The sequence below is a fragment of the Glandiceps talaboti genome, chromosome 5 (genome assembly GCF_964340395.1).
Source record: "Glandiceps talaboti chromosome 5, keGlaTala1.1, whole genome shotgun sequence".
Taxonomy (NCBI): domain Eukaryota; kingdom Metazoa; phylum Hemichordata; class Enteropneusta; family Spengelidae; genus Glandiceps; species Glandiceps talaboti.
In genome coordinates, this window is record NC_135553.1 from 8,157,501 (window position 1) to 8,180,285 (window position 22,785).

At 35.4% G+C, this 22,785-nt stretch overlaps 1 protein-coding gene across 1 annotated transcript in view; it reads left to right on the forward strand.

The window, feature by feature from the left end:
- The window catches only part of LOC144435675 (4-aminobutyrate aminotransferase, mitochondrial-like), a 10,593-nt gene extending 7,884 nt beyond the window's left edge, over positions 1-2,709 (forward strand). The window contains exons 11-15 of the mRNA XM_078124279.1: positions 1-120; positions 400-567; positions 1,407-1,553; positions 1,681-1,792; positions 2,186-2,709. The exon at positions 1-120 is cut by the window's left edge and continues 18 nt beyond it. Of these exons, the coding sequence (XP_077980405.1) occupies positions 1-120; positions 400-567; positions 1,407-1,553; positions 1,681-1,792; positions 2,186-2,325 (687 nt within the window). The 3' untranslated portion in view covers positions 2,326-2,709. The remainder of the gene's footprint in view (positions 121-399; positions 568-1,406; positions 1,554-1,680; positions 1,793-2,185) is intronic.
- The last annotated feature ends 20,076 nt before the right edge of the window (positions 2,710-22,785 follow it).

Consider the following 22,785-nt stretch of genomic DNA (forward strand, 5'->3'; position numbering starts at 1 on the left):
GAGTATAACTCGAGAGGTAACAATGTAGCTGGTGTAATAGTTGAACCAATCCAATCCGAGGGTGGGGATAACCATGCATCTAATGAATTCTTTCATTCACTGCAAAAAATTTGTAAAGAGGTAGGGATACCATTAAAACAAACATCTCTGAGTCAGTGATTTGTTCACGTCAACATCGTTTCCGATAAAACAATGTCTTTATATGATGAAATATATATTGCATTTGTTTGTTAAAGTTAAGGTTAACATCCTATTTCTCGTTAATTTCAAACGAGGTCTATATTTTTGCGTTATTTTAGTTGACATATTACAAATGCTCTAGTGAATGAATAAAATCTACAAGCTGCAGCTGTGAATGGATTGTTCAATTTGCCTTCCCCACTTTTCTTACACGAACAGTATGGCATGGCGTTCATCGTTGATGAAGTCCAAACAGGCTGTGCTGTAACCGGTAAATTCTGGGCACATGAACACTGGAGCCTACCCAAGCCACCGGATGTTGTATGCTTCAGCAAAAAGATGATAACCGGGGGACTGTACTATACGGATGAATTCGTTGTTGATGAAGTAAGTCACTGACTAGGTAATGGTGTGTATATAGCCTGTCTACACGGCGCTGATTGTGACTCTGATAGCATGTCGTACAGCAGGGTCACAGTCAGCGCCGTAAAACAGGCTGGTGTACATGTACAAGATTCCATTTAGGGTAAACAAGCTTTGTGTCCCACTATAAGTCTAACCTTCCCCGAATCCTAAAAAAGAGCATGCATGCACCTACGTGATCATATCCATGCCCACGTATTAGCAATATATATCACGACCTTTTGAGAACCCATAAAGTGACATTGTTCACCGTTTGTTACTGTCGTGAACTTGGCAGCAATATACATGTACATTGTCACATAAATTAAAAGTTTCTCCTGAGTACAAATTTATCGTCTAAGTTTTCAGCTCAAACAATATGCCAATACCAGTCAAGTTTTCGAAATGTTCCCAACATGACTCTGCAATACGTTACCATGATTGCTAGTTGTTTTTTTCCCGTTCAAACCGATAGATGTACAACACGTACTTAACATATTTTAAAAATCTTAAGATATCATCTCAAGATGTACTCAAATAGCCGCGCCATTTTTAAATCTGTTATATTAAAGTCATAAGAATCTCATTAAAAAAGATTGATTGATGCAATATTTTGAGTCCACCAGAAACTTTAAATTCGTTTTCGTATCCAGAGTCGTGTGAAGTTGACAAAAATTCGCGTACATAGTCTAGTATCGTTGCTTGCAATAGAATGGGAACTTTGGGCCGTTGTATTTTTTTGTAGGAATTACCAATGTGTTGAAATGTTTCTCACTACACGTTAACAATAATCAATACGTTACAATCTGTTTCTTCAACACAAGGGTTTCCGAATACTGAACACATGGATGGGCGATCCGGCAAAAGTAGTGATGCTGGAGAAAGTCGTTGAAACAATACACAAGCAAGACCTAATGCAGAATTCAAAGGAAACTGGGGAATATATGTTAAAGAATCTGCTAGAATTACAGGTAATAAAAATTCAATTACTTAATATAATAATAGTAGAAGTTCATTTATATCATTAATTAACGTAAAGAATTTTATCTGACGATGCATGGCATGATATTTTAAAAATAAATAGTCTGTCTGTTTCAGGACACCTACCCTGACCTTCTCTCTGACGCTCGAGGACTAGGGACAATGTGTGCCATCGATGCTAAGGACCCGGATACCAGGCAAACCATGCTGCAAAACATGAGAAACAAAGGTAAGCTTTTGACTAAGTAAAACTTTCCTCTTCTAATTTGGATAAAGAAATTTAGCAAACTACTCTATACGTATACACAGTAAGAGGTATGTTGAAGAGTTGCTGCTGCACTGAGTTTCGCATGATCAAAGTCCAGTGACTGACATTACACATTTCGATTCATCAAAAGTCGTGTGTGGCCTAGCGATAGGCTAGAATTCACTATTTTGAAAACCTTTTTCCTGTACACAACTTGTAAGAATTTTCTTTCCATGATGGCTTCACTCCTGAGGAGCTCACATCCCCTGTGATAACAATAATTACCTTACGTTTTGTAGGAAACAGAAAGAGAGGAAGAGTTGCAAACTAAGTGCGTTAAAATTGACACATTTAAATTTTGTTCATTTTATCTAGGTGTTCAGCTGGGTGGCTGTGGATCACATACTATCCGATTCCGACCGACATTGGTTTTCCAGAAACACCATGTTGATATCGTGATGGAGACATTCCACGAAATCCTGCAAGACATGAAACATGTAGTGATGAAAGATTAATTGTAGATTTATAAATGTATAGAGTAGATTTTCATAACAACAATTTGAGATTGAATGGATTCTTCTTAGAATGTTAGTATTGAGGCAGAGTGTTTGTTATTAAGTGGCACATGCTGAGTTTATCAACAATTTGCTCAAGTTAAAAGACTGGTCATTTTCTCCCGCCTTAGGCATTTCTTACACCACTCCCTTTCTGTAAATTAAACCAAAAACAGGTAACACCCCTCCCCCGATCGCTTATTTCTAAAACATGATGACCAGCATATCATATTCACATGCCCGGTACTTCATCATGACTTGGAGAGCGCTCAGAGTAGCTGTCTGACGGTATTTCGGGTATCAAATACTTTACAAGACAGTAGCACCCTATAATTAGCATTTCACATTATAGGGTTGAAATATTCACACACAAAAATTAAAGTTTAAAGAAAAACTTGACAGTAAAATGTTAAATAAATGTAGTGGGAAGAGCTTGAATTAAAACAGAGATATATGTATGCTAACTAATTATTCAAAACTCGTCTTTCTCATTAGATGGCATCATATGCACGTCGATTAAAAGCAAGCATTGTTATGTTAATTATTGCCAGCTCCCGCATCGTCAGCAGCGCGCACCACGACCACGCACGACTAGCCTGGCCAGAGCATGATCTTAAATAATAATGCCTTCAACAGTGGGAAATATTAACAGATGTTTACTTTATTTTTCAAATTATTTTTGTACATTAAATTGTGTACAACTTTCTTCTAAATGTGTTAGTTATAGGCTTGAAATGTTTTGTTTGATTTAATAGTGTTACCACCTTCACTACTCATATTATTTACAAAATACTGTCTTCTTCAGTATCAATGAGTGATAGATATTAGCACATATTAAGATAGGTGTGACGTCAAGTTAAAAATCATTTTCGGCGTCCTATAGTAGAACACATGTATAATGAAAGAAATAACGACAACAAAAATGATACATACTGATGATGGTCGGTTACTCATACAACTTAAAGGACGGACGAATGATCAATTAAGATTCGTTTTCCTTAGTACTCGTGTGGGCAAAGTTTGTTACTGTATGTATATGTATGTATGTATGTATGTATGTATGTATGTATGTATGTATATATGTATGTATGTATGTATGTATGTATGTATGTATGTATATATGTATGTATGTATGTATGTATGTATGTATGTATGCATGCATGCATGCATGCATGCATGTATGTATGTATGTATGTATGTATGTATGTATGTATGTATGTATGTATGTATGTATGTACAATAATAAACATTTTACACATTTATTAATCTTTACTGATATTTATTTCATTGAGGTACACAAGGACTTGACATAATGTTGTTTCACATTGATTTTTCAAATAGGAAGCCATGATACACTGCAGATCGAACACTCCCTATTTTGTTTCTTTTACGCGTATACACCTTCACTGGACAATCACGTCTCAGATGCGCTCACGGCTCAGTAAATTAAATTTAGCATAGTCAAAGAGTACGGTCATATTTACTACACTGCAAACCGGAATACAAATGTCAAACTTAGTGTATCATGTACATGATGTTCAGTACTATAACATATGGTATTATGAAAGCCATATAGTTACACAATTTCAATATTTCATAGAGTCTTAAACATTCATATGCCTGGCGTACTAAAATACGCGGCCGCCGAGTGAAAGACGGAAAACTTAACATTTTTCCTGAATGGGATTGAAATTCGAAAAAGTAAAACGATAGAGTTTTAGGACGACATAGTGAGACATGTCATCTCAAATATTGGTTGAAGTAACAGAAAAATAAAAAAGTTAAACCGAGGGGTTTTATGAGGTGACGAGTATCCACGGCGATGCCATGATTTTGCGTAATTTCCCATAGACCACAATGGCGTTTACTGAATTCAACAGGGTGCAAACTTCTCGTCGGTTCAATTTTTTCAAATTTCGACTTATGATTTTCAAATTTTGCATCCATTTTCGGAGTATAATAGGCTAAATTCGTATCGTTTTATAATTTTGAATTAATACTCTATATTATTGTAATCTGTATTTGAGTATGATTTTATCGTCAAGTATTCTTAGCCGTTGACAAAACTAACGATATTTACGCCAACACGCATCTTTAAAATAGGCTTGAAATTACGAAAATAGGTCAGTAAATGTTATAAAAAGTACGAATTACAAGGGCACTTCATCCTAAAATCAAAACTACCAAATATTGGCTGATATATGTAAGATATAAGGTCCTAACACGACAAAATATCAAGGAGTGTAAATAAAATACACACGAACTTTCCACTGTAACTCAACAGTGGACGTATCGATCGATATTCTTTTCACTGGAAATTGATACAATGTTACGACATGTTGGCTGGTCGTCTCTAAAAATGACGGCGCCAAAAATCCAAAATACAGCGCAGATATAAATAAAGGACTACTACGAGAAAATTATCCAGTTTAGGCATCTCCTTGATTCATAAACATTAATACACTGGCACAATAATATAGGGCCTGTCGACATACATGTATATCTCATGCGGCAAGTACGAACAAAATCGTTGTAAACCGGACGGTAATATACTGCCTTATGAATATTCATTAGACGCTTGTCAAATTTGACCCCGTTGTTGACCTTTCAGGCACAGTCGGCGCTTCGCGGAATATGAAACAAATAGGTACCGGTTCGTCCCGCAGTGATAAAATAGTTTTATAACTTAAAAAATCAAAAATATATACCAAATCCTCATCGAGTGCCAAAGGATTTATTGATAATGCTGAAATAAAAGTTGATTAAACTTGTTCACGATAGATGGGTGCATGGATGCACTCTTATCATGAAATGACATATTGTGTACAGGCCAGAACAAGAACATTGCTGTGCGCCCTCTTTCGTTCTTACATTATAGTTTGTTGGTGTTGTAAATATGCCTCGAGAATGTACTATGGTCGTCTGAGCACTTCACATTGAAGGAATATTTAAGAAATAAATAGCATTTTTTTTGGCAATCGAATCTCTCGCGGTCTAATGTTTTATATGTGTTTGATCAGGATATAGACAAGGGGGACTGGGCAACGGTGTTTGAGCGTTATACTTATTATGTAACATGGAGCCTTGGCTACGTACAAGTCCAGTTGACGTGACTCCCCAACTTGCTGTGTAATGAACCACTGACGAATAAATGAAATGTGTATCTGTTCAACGTTAGCATACTTAAACGAACGTGATATAGTATAGTAATATTGCTGTCCATTGAGGTTAGTTACGTCGTCAATATGATAAAGGCGATGATAATCCGGGCCCTTCGTCCAGGCGTATTTTTGTATAATCGTTTAGTACAAGGTACATTTTGAACTTATCTTCGAACACGTTACATGTTGTCTATGGCACTGGATGTCACCAACGACTTTTATCTCATGGGACTTTCTGTTGACATGGGGATACTTCAAATCGGAGCCTGGGACAGACATGTCGACATCATACACGTGTCACTGTGTTTTGGAATACTGTAGATATTTTTCGTCTTTAGCATGAAACATAAGTAGGAACAAATCGCGCTGCTGTGAACCGAACCCTGCAATCAAAAGTATAAAATCGACTCAAATATGCAGTTTGTACACGAGAGCCTTTGATGAGCGAACACTCGTTTCTGGCATCGATGGACAAACTCAGTGTCACACCTAAACTCTCGTCTTGGGTTTAATAGTTTCAATAAAGGATAAGAACAAATTCACAAGATTCAGTGATACAATTTCTAACGGCCTTAAGTTTGTGTACAGAATTAAAAATTCCAACGAGGTTAAAATATTATGCACGAGAAATAAGCCGTCTCGGTTTAAAGACAGGTGGTCAAAATGATGGCCAAACTTTAACGTGATCGTCAGGAGTAAGTGTAACGGAAACCACAGTACCGGTCATCCGATTATGTCCTGTAAAAATAGCTAATTGTACCATTGTGAAACTACCAGGAGGGGAAGAAGAGAAAGATGGCGGCAGACATTTGTGAAGGGGTCATCAGATAGACACCCGACTGCGCGCCGTGGTTGGAGCATTATCTGTCGTAGCTCGTTTTGAGTCTTAAGGGTTTGATGTCATTAGACATTACGGTGCACCGTGGCTAAAGAAGTACCGATAATCATCTTGAGCGTATATAGCCTGTAAATGTTACTTTTATTAGCGACAATAGCCCCGGGGTTGGTAGCTGTTTATCTTGGCATGATAGAAAGAAATGATGTTAGACATTTGATCGTACTTTAAATCCGTTCTACACAATGCCACATATTTGCATTAGTCCATCATAATGCTTCATGGGAGATACCTAGTCTATTAACGACGAGTACATGGCATGTGTGTGTGTGTGTGTCACTGAACGTTTAGCTGTTAAACGTGACATGTTATGTTGCTGAAATGCTTCCATTTTGTTTGCGGCGAGGAGTTAGCGTATATTTGCAATTAGTATAAGGGCTTCCTTGTATACATAGCTAGTGGGCATGATACCCACGAAGTTGAATTATACGTGACAGGGTAATTATAGATGATGTATTATTGTCTACTTGTATTAGCCGTACAAAACCCGACAACCGAATTCTACGTGTAACAACGGTACATTTCAGTAAACGGTGTTCGGGACAATTCATGTTGTTGAGTTTAAAGCAATCAATGTCTTTAATGGGAAAAGCAGTATTTTGGAATTCTCTGAGAAAGTAAACTATAAAAGATATGAGCAATGAAAAAGCATTTAATTTTCCGGAATGCTCTCATTGGGGCCTTATACTAATTGCAAAGTACCTCAACTTTTAAACACTTTGTTTCCGTCTGATTTACATTCTTATCAATCCATTTGTCAAGTCCAGTAGCAATTTACTGTTTCATCTTATCCTTGTCATTCCTACATCTACCCACCTACCCATCCACATACCTTCCTAACTGCATCCCTTGCTTCCTACCCCCTACCAACCTAACTCGCTCTTTATCCCTACCTATCCACCCACCCACCTCTCTCCCTTCTTTGCTCACTACCTACATACTCACCTACCTATCTACATGTACATTTGCACTTCCATTCTCCCCTCCCAATTTCCCTCTCTGCGCACGCAGTACACGTTAATTTATTTTTTCTCCAAATCGTTAATTTCTAATTTAGGTATGTTTAATTCCCATGTACACATACCGCAGTAATTCTAATTGTCCTGTGATTAACAATATATATTACTTAGCTATAGTATTGCATATGCGAACATCAAACTTTTAACTCACAAACAAGTATGTCATGCGTATACAAGTGTAAGACTTAGAGTAGAATCACTGAACAGTTAATATTCACATCAATACTGAAGAAATTTACAATCATATTTAAAAATAACTGAATTCTATTTGTAAAAGAGGTTTGTCATAGTTTATACAACCTTGAACAATTTGTGTATAGCCATATTGCATGTAATACAAATTGTTGTTAATATTATACACTAATAAGTCACCATTCGCATTATGACGGTGATTTTACTTGACATAATGGAGTCACTGGACATTTTATTGAGTATTGACTGTGCGAGGTTATAGTCAACGAAGTGTACTCAGAAAGGCAGGCTTGACTTGGTACATAACTTGAATACACCTGATTGGTGACGCCATTTATAAACCTAAGTATTAAAGCGGTTGTAAAGCCACCGAAAATACTTTTATTTTCTATCATGAGCCCTGTAATCATAGAAGTGTCATTCCTCGTACGTGTCTTACTTCAGCAATTGAAGTTACTCGAGGAGTTCTTATTTGACGCTTCTGGAATGAGATATCGCTGGTTAAGATTTCACTTTGTAAGGAAGACATTAACGAGTGTCCGGACGAAGATTACACTCTCAAAGATCAATTGTTTGAAAAAACCTTGTTCGATAGAAAATCGTGTTCTATGTCACCGTCGAGGCCTGATTCATCAATTCCTTGGCGACTATTAGTATAAATGTACAAGGCTATAACCTTCCTATCTTTATCACAGTACAGATTCCTTTTAGTCACTTTATAGACCGTGTATGTGGCTACGTGACTGCAGCCACCCGATCCGAGAGTGTAACTACCAACGTCCTCATTAAATGCACTCCACACTCATATGTTAGTCTTCTCCTGGCACGACTCATCAATAGCATGTAAGATCTAAACGGCTCTTTACATGCACTTGACCTCTGTAGTGTTGTCGTTATCATGTAGAGGTAACTGTCAACAACAGTAAATTGACAAGAATCTTATCAAGTGTAATTTCTGTCTAACTGTATATACTAAAGCCATTCAGTTGACATGGATTAAGAACAGGTTTGTCAAGAAAGGGGGAAAATGTTAATATCTAATCATCAGAAGTCTGTAGTTCATTATTGCTGTTGCTTTGGTTGCTTTTGCAATTCTGTCGACCGAAGACAATTTCCAATTCATCTCCTGTTTAAAATAAATTCATAAATTACTGAATATTAATAAATCCACTACAGAATGTTACATTTATATAATACATATATTGCAAGCATGAAGAGTTAACAGGTCAAGCGCCATCTAGAGTCAAATATCAGTAGATTGATAGTATTCACTCGGAGGATGGTTTATCATCAGTCAATGGTTTCAAAGTAGTATGTCTATCAATTCGTTTGAGAGAAGTGATATGGCCTTTAGAACTATAAGTCGCTGTTGTCATTGGGATTGGGAACTACACAGCAATATTTGTGTGCTAAAATTATGGAGTCGGTCTCCAAGAGTACAATAATTTAACCAACGTAAAGGAATACATCTCTATGGTTGTGAATATCATATTAAACAAGTACATTGCTTGGTGAAATTCTACCTATCCTATAAGATTAATTCTCTTTTGTGAGATAATAACTGTGATGGATAAATGATTAGGTTTTACAACTGTAATGAAAAGTCATTATACATTCAACTCATTTTTCTAGGTGTTATTATTTCAATCATGTTCTCATTTGCGATGAAATAGCGGATATCTGCTTACAGGAATACTAATTATATTGATGTAACACGTTTATTATCCCTCAATTAAAATTAATGTTATGCGTCTACCAAATGTATTTAATCACCTTTCACTGTCATTAACAATATTAAGTAATTATTTGTAATGGGTCGGTATGGTTTGATGTTATTTGTTCTCACCGTGTGAAATGATTAAACGTAGGCATAGGTCGGGCTTCAGCTATAATCAATTTGGGTAAAAAATGACATTTTTATTACCTCGATATATTTTTGTGTAAACTAAATTAGAGAAGTGTTAATCAATGTGCAGCTTTATTACTCAACACCTCTCTCCGAACGTAGTACGGATGTCTTTATTCATTTCGAATCTATGAGTTATATTTCTGAGCTTCATCAGTCGTAATCCTATAGGTGACGTTCGAACCAAGGATGTCAATTTAACTGCAAAGGTGCTGTTCACACTTTAGTGCATACATCAGAAGGGGCAATTATGAATCGCCATTAATGGTTTGACAGATTTACTGATTGCTGTGATTAATAGTGGAATCATAGTAAATATTTGATAAGGTTACATAATCAAATCATTGATCCGTTGATCCATAACCAATGATGAGAACGACAGAGATGTTATTTGTATTGCCATCTTGCCTCTAGAATCTCGTGATGACTTTTATTTTTAAAAAGTGTATTTTAAACTTCTTCACCGTTTGACCTTTTTAAAATTGAAGACGCTGTAGAATCAGGACTGTGTATAATTGGCGATATAAACGGATACTACAGTACATTTGAAGGAGCTCGATTTAAAAGCAGTATCTAATAACACTAACGCATAGCCTTATATTAATTCTCTCAAAAATGGTTTTGTTATATTTATCGTTTCCAATGATTTACTTCTAATATCTTTTGCATGCTGTGCGCGTTATCAGGTGATGATATTATGTCTTTGAGTCATCCATCACAAAGTGTAATAAACGGTAAGATCAAGACGATGGATATCCGAAGTGAAATCAACCCACCGTACCAAGCAAGCCAATTGCAAAGATAATTCATATCGTTGACTAGCTGTTTGATAATGGGTTTATATGATGTACCTGATAGTAATAACGTAAACGTTTTGGACGTGTTCTGTTTTTTTATTTACCTTCGATTTCGCTATGTTCTGCATGATTTTAAAATTTTGTAGATTTTACCAATTAAACATATCTGTTGTTGCTGTCGTTGTTGTTGTTGTTGTTGTTGTTGTTGTTGTTGTTGTTGTTGTTGTTGTTGTTGTTGTTTTAATTGAAGCATTCGTTGAACTATTATTGGAACGTTTATTACATGTCAAATTCGGTTGAGATGTTCATGGCCCTCGTTTGGCAGGTAGTTATTTAGATAGAGTGGTCACTGTATTGATTTTCTCTTTTGAAATTGATATATGATGGACTAACTGTATCAGTTTGGTTGATTGTTTGGTTGGCTGGTTGGTTGGCTGGCTGGCTGGTTGGTTGGTTGGTTGGTAGACTGATGGGTAAATTACTTGGTTGATTTATTGATTAATTGGATAATCAATCGACTAGATGACTAATAAATTCGATTGGTCGATTTATCAAATGATTGATTGGGTGAGTGAGTGAGTGAGTGAGTGAGTGAGTGAGTGAGTGAGTGAGTGAGTGAGTGAGTGAGTGACTGAGTGACTGACTGAGTGACTGACTGACTGACTGACTGACTGACTGACTGACTGACTGATTGACTGAGAAGGCAAACCATAGGACAGACTTCTGATTGGATGATATCCGTTTCCAGAAAAAATATAGTCTGTGTAGAGTCGAATCCATAAAGCAAATTTTATCGAATATGCATCAGCATTACGAACAGTATGTACTTTAAAGGCATTTATTTTACGGAACCCAACTTTCTACAGTCAGTATTCCGACGCTCATCCCTTTTAATTTGATGAATTGTATGTTTTTTTCCCATATGTCTTCTTGGCTCACGGCTACATAAATATAGATAATAACATAGGTTATTACAATGTGATTAATGGCAATTAGTATACACACGGAAACATTAAACGAACACACGAACATACCTTTGACCTTTTAAAAATAGTATTCTCGACTGTTTATGCATGGCTGAGTACAGCATGGAACCTATTCTGAATACATCATAATAAATTTGTTACACGTTCTCATTGATGTAAACAGAATACTCCAACATGGACTTTGAATAATATTTAACAAACTGTGCGACAGTAAGATTTCGCCTTGATTTATATCTGCTTAAATAGTGTGTTGTTTATAAAAGGTTTGTTTACGTACCTTGAAGGCAGACAGCAGAAACATGCAATCATAATGCTCCTATTAACAGTACTGACAGCTGATGTGATATCACAGCGCAGCATGCGCAGGTTGCCAATCGTGACTTTGAGATTTGCCAAAATGTCATTAAATTTGCAGTAAGGTGTCGACAATATCTGAAATATTGATTTTATGGGAATGTGTCCCTTAACGTGGCCATATGGATGATGATTGGGTTATTTAGTTTGGAATTTTAATCTATAAAACAATTTTATCAGGGTGTCCTACTTTAAAAATCAATGTGAAATCACATTGATCAAGTCTGTGTTTGCAACTCAATACATTGCAAAAAGCTAAAGAAATGTGTAACATGTGTGTTATTGTACGTACAATAAGAAAGAGAAAGTGTTCAAATATTTATTAATCTTTTGCATTTTATTGAATCACAAACAAGGACTTGGCATAATAAATCAATGATTTCTTTCTACCTAAAACTCATATTCATCAACGCTAGTACATTCCCAGGGGTATATATGCATGTGTGTATTCAGCATTTTGGCGCCTTCTGAAAATGTTGAAGTGGGGGAGCAAATACGAATATAGCTTCCACTCCCTCGTTTATTTTTATAGTCAAAACCGTCAAAATACATGTATACTAGCAATCCATCAACTATATTTATTCGCTTATTCGAACAATACAATGTTCAACCAACTGTATCTCTTAACCTGTCTCGAGCTGTGCTACAACTATAGCAATGCTTATAGTAATGCATGTGAAGCGTGTGGAGTGGAAGTCGTAATTCAAGTTAAGGTGTCGACCAAGAAATCGAATGTTATGACAGAACCCCAATCTTCACAATGGATGGTAGGCGTAGAGCATACGGGAGTTATTCTCACTCGTGATTCGGTTTATTCTGCCACCATATGTGTACACCAAACTTGATTCACAAGCTAAGATGTAAGCGAAATGACAAATGGCAACAGTTGGACATTGGTATTCAATGATTGAGTCATTATTCACTTGAATATAGGAGAAACAAAATTGATTAATTATGTGGCCATTGAATGCAAGGTATTGTCCAATCAGAAATTAGGACTCCTTAGGATGTGTTAAAGTGTTTCAAAAATTATGTCGTGCGCACGAGAAACTATCTTGTGAGCACGACTTATAGTATGTCGTGCTCACAAGATAGTATGTCGTGCTCACAAGATAGTATGTCGTGCTCACAAGATAGTAAGTCGTGCGCACAAGATATTATGTTGTGCTCACAAGATTATTTTTTATTTTTTATTTTACAAAATGTCCCTTACTGGCTTTCATAGAACTGTATAATTATCAGTGGAAACCTTTAAAATACCAGATACCTTCGATACATTAGCAAACATCTAGATCGATCATGTTTACATAAGGGAAGTAGTTGAAGTGTTGTTTACTTGATTGCAGTGAAAATATCTAACTAATTTACATAGTTATGTGATAGGTAAGCAACTAATTTGCATAGTTATTTGATACTTCAGAATATTCTATTTCAGGTACCGATAATTTTTATAGAAATCTTTTATAACTTAAACAACGTCAGAGTAAATTTGGCAGAAAAAAGGCAACCATAATAAACGAAATAAATCAACACAAAAAATTACTCAGACTTATGAAAATATGTTGTATAGCATGTAATATGCGACTAGTATTTAGTTACAAGTTTACGAATCAGCTTCGTAATAAAATAAACCATTTGGGTTATTTACTGAAGCAATGGCGATTAACATATGCAGTATATTATAATGAATAACTTTTAGCAATTCCTATGCAAATTGTCAATTTTCTTTAACCTGAGTTTTTAAAAACAAATGTTCAGGGTTTTTTTCCACTGGCTTGAATTTATTACTAGTTTTGCTTTTGGAAAAAACTCTTGACATGTACTTTTTGGAAGTTTTTGAGAAAAAAAAATATAATATGCTATTACAGAACAGATCTGATCAGTGGTACTAATCTACCATGAATTTATCAATACTCTTGATGATTTAACAAGAACGAGTCTGTCGGCACTTCAAAAGAATCTACACAACAGCAGTCATAATGCCGAGGTGAGTAGACTTGTTGTATTCAGATTGAAATATAAATGATTTTCTTCTTACGTTATACCTCTGTATGTCATATGTCACTTGACCTCGAGGTAAGAATTTTCAGACGAAATTAAAGGATCGGGGTCATTATTCAGACTGCGTAACCTTGAGCAACGGAGAGAAACATCGTGAATATAGCATTCATAAGCAATGGTAAGGGCAATAGGTGACAAACCAATAGCTCATCATGCGAATGAATATGGAAGAGTTGTTTCGGAGATAAGGGCGTATTACTAATACCACCCTCCTCGTGACAATCTTGAGGGAAAGGGGTTACGGACGAGAAAGCTCTGAGATGAATAAAGTTGTTTCTATAACATGAAATATGCGCCATGCTGATGATTTTTGTATCTTCACATCCGATGAACTAAAAACTCAATCATTCAAATACGACAATATAAATTTGAAAGCAGAATTCGTTTTTCTGTCTACAGATTTGATATTGTTTTCAATATATAACGCATGTAACCTTACATGGGCAAAAAGCAGGTGTGATTGAACACAATAATCGGATATCATACTTCCGTCCATTTTGAAAGTACGATGTTAAATAATAAAGCTTTATTTCCGTGATCGAAGGGTTTTAAGGTAAATAAATAAAAATGGAATGATTCTACTGTGAATTTGTAATCCGCTTAATGGTTGATTGTATGTACACCTTTGGAGCTTCGGGACATTGTATGTTATTATTATACGAAATTGTTAACGTATTGATTTTAAATATAGCTAACGGTATTTAATGTTAAAAGTAGCGGCCTTTCGCAAAGAGAAATAAATAATATGTTTGTCGTTAGCTGTAAACGTCCATCATGATTGTCTGAATCGTTGGATTTAACTGTAGGCAACTTGAAAACTTTAGGAAAGACAGGGATGGGAATTGCAAATCTAAAACATATAGTATATGATGTAATATTATGGTTTCTCAGTGACTAAAACTTATAGCAAATTTAAGCATACTTTGCGAGACACCTATTTTTATGCAATCAAATATTCAAACTTTACGTAGGTACAGTCGCTTTTACATGGTATTGTTATTTCGAAATGCACGGGATTTACATGTATTTGTATCTTGATAATTATAGTGGTGATTGTGTTGATGGTGATAGTGTTGCTGTGGTGATGGTAGTGATGATGATGATGATGATGATGATGATGATGATGATGATGATGATGATGATGATGATGATGATGATGAAAATCGGTTATAATGAACATACAGCACTGTTTAATTCGTAGGTTAACATTGAGTTGTATCTTTGATTTATCAATATATTCGTTTAAAGTTCTTTAAAGTGTTTATTTAGCTGTTAACGGTGTTGACTAGGCGGATGTGAGGTAACCGTCTTCTATGTATTTGCCCCCCCCCCCCACAATTAGTCCTCTAGGCCTGCCAGAAAAAAAACTACTCCTATTAGGCATCTGAGAAGCCAAAAGCTATTCCGTTTACCCTTACTATTAACAAGGGCGGCCATATATCAGATGACGTCACTTATGTGCAATCATCCTTTTACCTCTATTCTGATATACAATGTCTTTAAGGTGTAATTTTAATATACTTCAATCATTGAAAATGAGTATGTTGTAACCTCTCTGTATCATATCCCAACCTGTAATTCAAAACTACGTTATCCAACAGAACGAACTAAAAAAACAATTGATGTAAGCAATATTACATGTTAATTGAATATTTAATAGGAACAACTCCGATACCTAATACTAATGGATTTCAGTTATTGTAGAGCTAATGACATAAATGGAAATGAATTGCTAAATCTGTTTGTAAAACTAATAGCCCCAATTTGAATTATATCAATGTAACCTGTAATACAAAACTACAACCCATTAGCTACAAAAAATGAACCCCATTTAAATACTCACATCCTGTTTTTAATGAGAATCTAGCTCTATTCGTCGTAAGACAAACCAAAATACATTGCCATCTACTATGAACCGGTTTCATAACCAATTGAATAAGCATGTGTACTGTATGTAATTGCCAAGCGTATCCCGAATTCTATCGACAATTTGAAGGGGAAAAATGGCAATAGGTAAAACTCCGAGTCTCGGTGTGAGGACTTTGGGTTCTTTGAATGGTGATCAATTTATCTTCGAAAAATCATTCATTTTTGTTTGTTTTTTCTATTTGAAAATATAACGTGAAACAACATAGACCAAGTCAACGTTTGTAATAACCCATTGATAGCTTAGAGTCAAAAATACAATTGACCGTGTACAAAATCATTTATAGGACGTTTATACATTTATTGTATTGGGTTTATACAAATAATCAAACTATTTAAATCATGATGTTTGAATATATGACGTGGCGATTTCTTGTGTTGTCTAATTTCTGAAATATATTTCTATGATATTAACAATCAGCTACACACTTATGTTTTAATTTTTCACATATCTCGAAAAAAATTACAGTTGCTACAGACAGTAAAATATATTTACTTTGGAATGGTAAATTGGACACGAATTCGACGTTTTTAGATCCAACTACTACAGATCTTGATCTCGCGATGATTTACTAATTCAGCGTTGAATTCTTTCTCACAACCGACGGAAAAATATGTCTGTAAATTGATGGTAGTTGGTATGATGAAGTAGTCTTAGTTACAGAGGAATCTGCAGCTGAATCGCATATTGCAAAGTATTTAAAGTTGTTACAAAATATTAGAAGTTACTTGATGTTTAGAGAATTAAGTTATAATCCCTTGGTACATAGGAAGTGTACTTAACCGTTAATGCCATCTTGGGGTGACGTCAATGGGATAGATCTTGACAAACATACGAAATGATGGATCATATTAACTCTAGGGCAGATTTACATAATTTGATATACGGTTCCAATCATAATAATAAGCATGTGACAACGACTATCCAATGAGGAGCATGTCAATTATCTAGGGAGGTGTTAGAGACACTTTGTAGTTTTAAATACTTCGTGTAAAATGTTAGATTTGGATTTGGAATTTATTTGGAATAATAAATCAAGTCTCCTTCCAGTGAAAAGCTGTTATGTTAGAGTCTTTGTTGTATGCTTTGAGATTTGTCGTCCCTCACTGTGTAACTGACTGTTCGGTAACGCTTGAGAGTTTAAGATCCGGAGTAGAATGACAAGTACCTACTCCTCAACTTCATTACAGTTGGTATCCTTGGTCACTGTCGATGATAGGTCTTCTCTGTTTGATGTAGATGACTTCCTTTACTTTACGTTTTAACCCGTCCTGTTCTTTGTCTAGAACCCTGGTGTTATCCTAGCATACATTGGCATTGTGACCAGTCTTGTTGCATAGGTCCCAAACGCCAATGACTTTTTTCTTATCCGCCTTTGTAGGTTCTTTGTATCGGACCCTGATAGGGCGATTGAACTTACCGATACATGTATGGCTACTGTCCGAATCACTGATGTAAATTTTGAGACAGAGAATAATGCAGTGTTGAAATAGTATGCAACTTACAAATACAACATAACATTTCTTTTGTTGTATGTAACTCTGATCAAGAAGATTCAAGCTCATTTTCAGTGATCACAAGAAGAATTCACAGGCTACCGTACTTTTTCTTTAAATAGAGGACTATAATTATGATCCAAGCACCAATATGGCCGCCAAATATTGTTAACGCTAAAATAAAAGACTGTCGATTTCGAGCAGATAAAAGCTTCCACATGATAAAGTTTGGTGAGATGGTCCCTCGCAGCCCATGCTATTCTGCCATTCAACATGTTTGATTATATTTTAATACGTTTTATAGAACACTCATACCACGACATTGTTGGCCTTGGTTACCTTACCGGGCAATATGCAACCATAGCTACTAAGCTATTTTGTCAGTGTTTGAGACGATACCTGTAGAGAACCTTAACAAGGAATATCCTGACTCGAAATTCTAAATCGATTTTTTTTCCAAGTCAATATGATGTCAATGACCCTACAGGTTCAATCCAATCCAGATACACGATGGAGATCCTTGAGATGTTGTTGAACGTTTTTTCCCCTCACGAACTGTCCTTATTCTACACATCGTGTTGCATATGGACTTGACATGGTGATGGAGTTAAATGGTTTCACAATTAATACATCAACATTAAACACTACTGGACACCTTTGAGTAATACCAACAGCAATTTCAATATCTGTCATTAGTGCGATAATTTCCCAGCTGATATTAAACTTTCATTTCTCAGTATTATCGGTGTTTATTACATTGAGCTATAATTATGAAGTGACAAAACATGATTCATAAATGATTTTTTTTTAATTTGCTCTGGTTATCCCACGAAGGATAATAGTTAATTTACTAGCACGTGTTTGCCTTCATTCAAAAGAACTCACATTTATGATAAACATAGCACGTATAGTTCTAAATATGTACGGATAACAACGAAATATAGTAATAATCTCCCTAAAACGCATGAAAGTGCATTTTTTTGGCATCATCAATGACAAATTATGTCCGGCTTTATACATTGTGTTGTGTAATTTCTAGTACCATTTTCGTCAATTACAATTTGAAAAACTTCGAATTCACAAAAAAAACCCACTGAAACCGGATATTCCTCGTTGTGGGCTCTACTATGGTAGTTTTTTCGTATGCATCCCATGTTATCCCCATGTGTGTAATTGTCAACATCGATATGCATGTTTGAAAACACCTTGAATTAAACTGACAGAGAATACTGGGCAAAGGATTTTCTGTCGTGCTCTTTCAATTCATTTAAAATCAAATTAACGGTTCCCTTGAGCTAGATGAGACAGCTGACTCGAATTCAATATATGTACAATTAAATGTAATTGGCTGCCTTTATATATATCATTTACAACAACGTAAATTATCTAAGGGGGGGGGGGTTGTGATAAGGGCCATTACACGCGTCTGAACAAATACATTTACCGAACTTAACTACGACTTAAATACTCTTGTTTAGCTAGTGTTGAAAGTTGTTTGTGATAACAGTGTGTGGCGTTGATTGATATTCGTTTCCTACTAAATCGTTAAACATAGATCTGTGTGAATGTGTTTTGTGAAGGTTGTTATCACTTGATGGTTCGTTAAAGTCATGGGTTCCAATCATAAATCGCTGAAAGGAATAAAATGAATTGAACAATTATAGTTGTAAATCAGAGCGTACTTGTGGCAGTGTAGACCTTATATCAAGGAAATGTTTGGACACATGCAAACGTAGAATTATGACAACCCTTGTGTAGGTACTAAATTGTGATATTACCCCCGCTGGTATGCAACGCATATCGCACATAGCGTTTGTCATACGAAATAAGATGTTAATTGACATATTATTTTCGGGTCTAGTACTGTACATTCTATGTTGAATTCAGAGCCGAACACAATATTATCTCCGTAGCAGGCAGTATTCTGGACTTGGCAAGCGTTCTATCTACACAGTATGCATACATAGCAATTCAAATTTAACATTTCTGGAGACACCCCATTACCTGCAAGCACGACAAATCAGCATAGAATTAATTATCGTACACACGTTGACTTTGAAGGATATTTAATGCAATGGTCACATTTTCCTGTACAGTCAAATGGGCAACAAGCGGTTAAAAACCTGACACAGTCAACATATTTAATATAGGCAAAATGTGCCTTAATAGCGTTTATTAACTAGGTATCACATGACGTAGTAAACATATCATTTTTCGACCAATCATGTCTACGTATGGCGTCCATGAAATATATTGAGTAAACAGGCTGTATAGATGGAACGTTATCTACCCACCTAAGATGGAAACTAAAGACGACGTCCTCTAGATAATTCAAAGAAAAAAAAACATTCTATATTCACCCCAGTTAAATACACGTTAGTTACAGTCATTGTCACTCGAATGAATGTTTTGCAACTTATTGGGATATATATATTTTGAGACTCTGGGCTCTATTTCGAAACGATTAAAGTATATAAAATGTAACATATAGAATACATGGACCTCAGAAAGAGCCTTTTTCTCTATATATAGATGCATTTATAATCGAGATATCTTACGAAAACTTAGAAATAATGCTCTTACACACACACACACACACACACACACGCGCGCGCGCGCACGCACGCACGCACACATATATCGACACATATATATCATATAGAATATCTGGTACTATACATTAGGATATATATATATATATATATATATATATATATATATATATATATATATATATATAGTTTTATATATATATGTGTGTGTGTGTGTGTGTGTGTGTGTGTGTGTACATAATATATCACACAATTATAGAAAGAAAATTACAGTTTGTACTATAAAGTAGACAAAGGTTGGTTATTAGGTAATGGGCGTCAGAAAAATAGCATAATTCTAGTAGAGTCTGACCCCGCAGACACTGGAATGTTACAAATTAGAATTAAAGCAAAGTAGCTAGAGAGCAATGTAAAGTAAATATTAGATACATAGTCAAAAAAGATGAATGTACACTTAATGGATATATTCTTTAATGAGGGTATTTTGTGAATACTACAGACTAATGTGAAACAGAATGCGAACAAAGTATGATATTTCATAATTGTAGAAAACGTGTGATGTGGTTTAACCTGTGAGAAATTTCATCATTTTACATATTTGATCATAAGCGTGTTCAGCCGCTTCAAAGAGGTCTAGCACTGACCTTAATTTCCTAATGCGCCGTACTTAGGATAATGTGGTGAGCACTAAGCATAACGTTGTAATGTAATATATGTTGTTGTTAGCAAAGTAATTTCATCAATATACGGTTTCTGCATACAAATATTGTATTAACAGGAACAGGGTCTATGTTTCGGAACAACGAGCATCACCACATTTTACAACTGTGACATATCTTAACAAGTTAATTGATGAAATTCTGTAATATCTGAGATAGAGCTACACATTGATGCCAGCTATTGCGGATCGTCAATTTCATATGTTGAATAACGTGTAGGAATCCCATGTGTGCACATGATATAGTGGTAACTGTGAATCAAAATTATCGATAGCACTAATGAAACACTAGTAAGTGTCGTCTAAATTCAGGAACTCCTACATACATACATACATACATACATACATACATACATACATACATTTTCATTCTACATTTTCATAAACCTTTACTGTCTAGCATAGAACCATATAGCAGACGCTTGGCAAATAATCGATAAAGCAACCTCCTATTTGATCCTCGAACTAAATAGATTTTCTCAATGTTATTTTCCGTTTACTGAGCCAAAGAATCACGTTTAGTACGTCACTTTCAGTAAAGTCATTCTAACAAAAAAGCACCACAGTTCTGTAAGCACACAATTTGAACTACTCCCAATGTGATATTTAAAAACCGTTCTAAATAATGTCTGCGGTCTCTTAAGAATAGCAATTGATGAGATTATCTGTGGAATCATATTATGTCTGCATTTTGGATTTGTTATTAGTGTTCGCTATTGAAAGGATATCCTGTGACATTTCTTCAGAGGGCAGAAAGCAATCACACAGCTGATGACTATGCTTTACACAATTCTAGCCAAATCAAACTACACTTTTAAATTAATGTTCTTAAATCGTTGGTTTACTAAACAAAATTACGACGTCATGTAGTTCTCCATGACGGGGTTACAGCCACTTCCATCAAACATCACCCAAACTATAGGTATCGCACACGTATCGTTAATAACATTTTATACTACAATGAAACCCTCCAAATGCACATATTGACTCCTCATAAATTGAATTAAATTTCAACTTGAAAAAGGTACATGCATTGTAACACATTGCTACCAATGAATTATTAATGTTTGGTATAAAACATTTCGTGACTCCAGCTAGTTGAAACAATGTCTTACAAGTTCTTCCTTTATTTGTTCGTGTAACAAGTTGGCGTGTCTGCAGTATTGTAACTCTATAGTGACAAATAGTAAACATGTATGCGACATGTTTCATCACAGTTTCGGCGATGTTTGACGAAAATTGCTGAATATACATACGTGCATCCTTTGGTATCATGCTAAGAAGGTTCAATGGGGACGTATACGTAGGCATAAAAAAAATTGTTTTCTCCCGGTTAACCGACCCCACCTAGTTTATTTTCACTGCCGACCTTAAACATGTTTATATATTATAATAAAATCGCATAACTTGTGACGTCTCACGAGAAATAGTGCATGCGGAAACTGACATCAACTTAAAAGACAATATAAAACTGTTCTTCCAATGAGTAATGGCTGTACATCTGATGAGAAGAAACCAATAAAACAGAGACCTTATGGAAAACAATGGAAAACATAACTACCTTAACTAGGCACTCACATTTGAAAATATTATATAAAAATAAGATAAAAATGTATCTACCCCACCTATTCTAAAATTGAGCGTAATCGGAACCACACATTCTTTTTCATTGGGCCTTATCTAAAGTAATATTGTGGTATAGCCTTCAGTATCAGTAAACAATTACAACTGAAAGGCTACTTTGATGTACTAATCATGATATGATATTGTTTTCGAGCGTAGGTAGATAGTTATCAACTGCGAAGAAACTAGAAACAGGAAGTAATTCAGATGGGTCTATGCTAAAGCGCTACATTTACTGCCACAACATTAGCTTTTCATAGTGGATGTTCTCCGCTTGCGAGTGCAGTATATAATTGAGTTACTTCTTAGAGTTAGAAAGGCTAATTAAATTTGGAAGTTTGGAGTTGTATGTCTAATCTCGTTTTACTTCCCATCTCTTTATCTCGTCCCAGTGGATACATCAAATGAACATTGTTGTCTGGCGGGCTACTTTGGCTAGCTTATTGATACGGCGATAAGAAAACCAGATTTAATTCCCAAAGTAATGGTTGGCTGGTACAAGTTACAGGTATTCTTTGAAAGCGAGCATCCTTTCTTCTCTGTATTGCGTGGCTGCATGTATTGTCGTATATCAGATGTTAAACTGTAACTGCATTTTGCTTTTAGGAGCTGGATGAGAGCTTAGATGTGCTTGAATAATAAATGCAGTTCGCCTTAATCTGCGTGAATACAGATTCTTTAGGCAGAAACAAAAGTGACTAAATTTTTCATGGGAAACGCATCAAGCTTGGTCT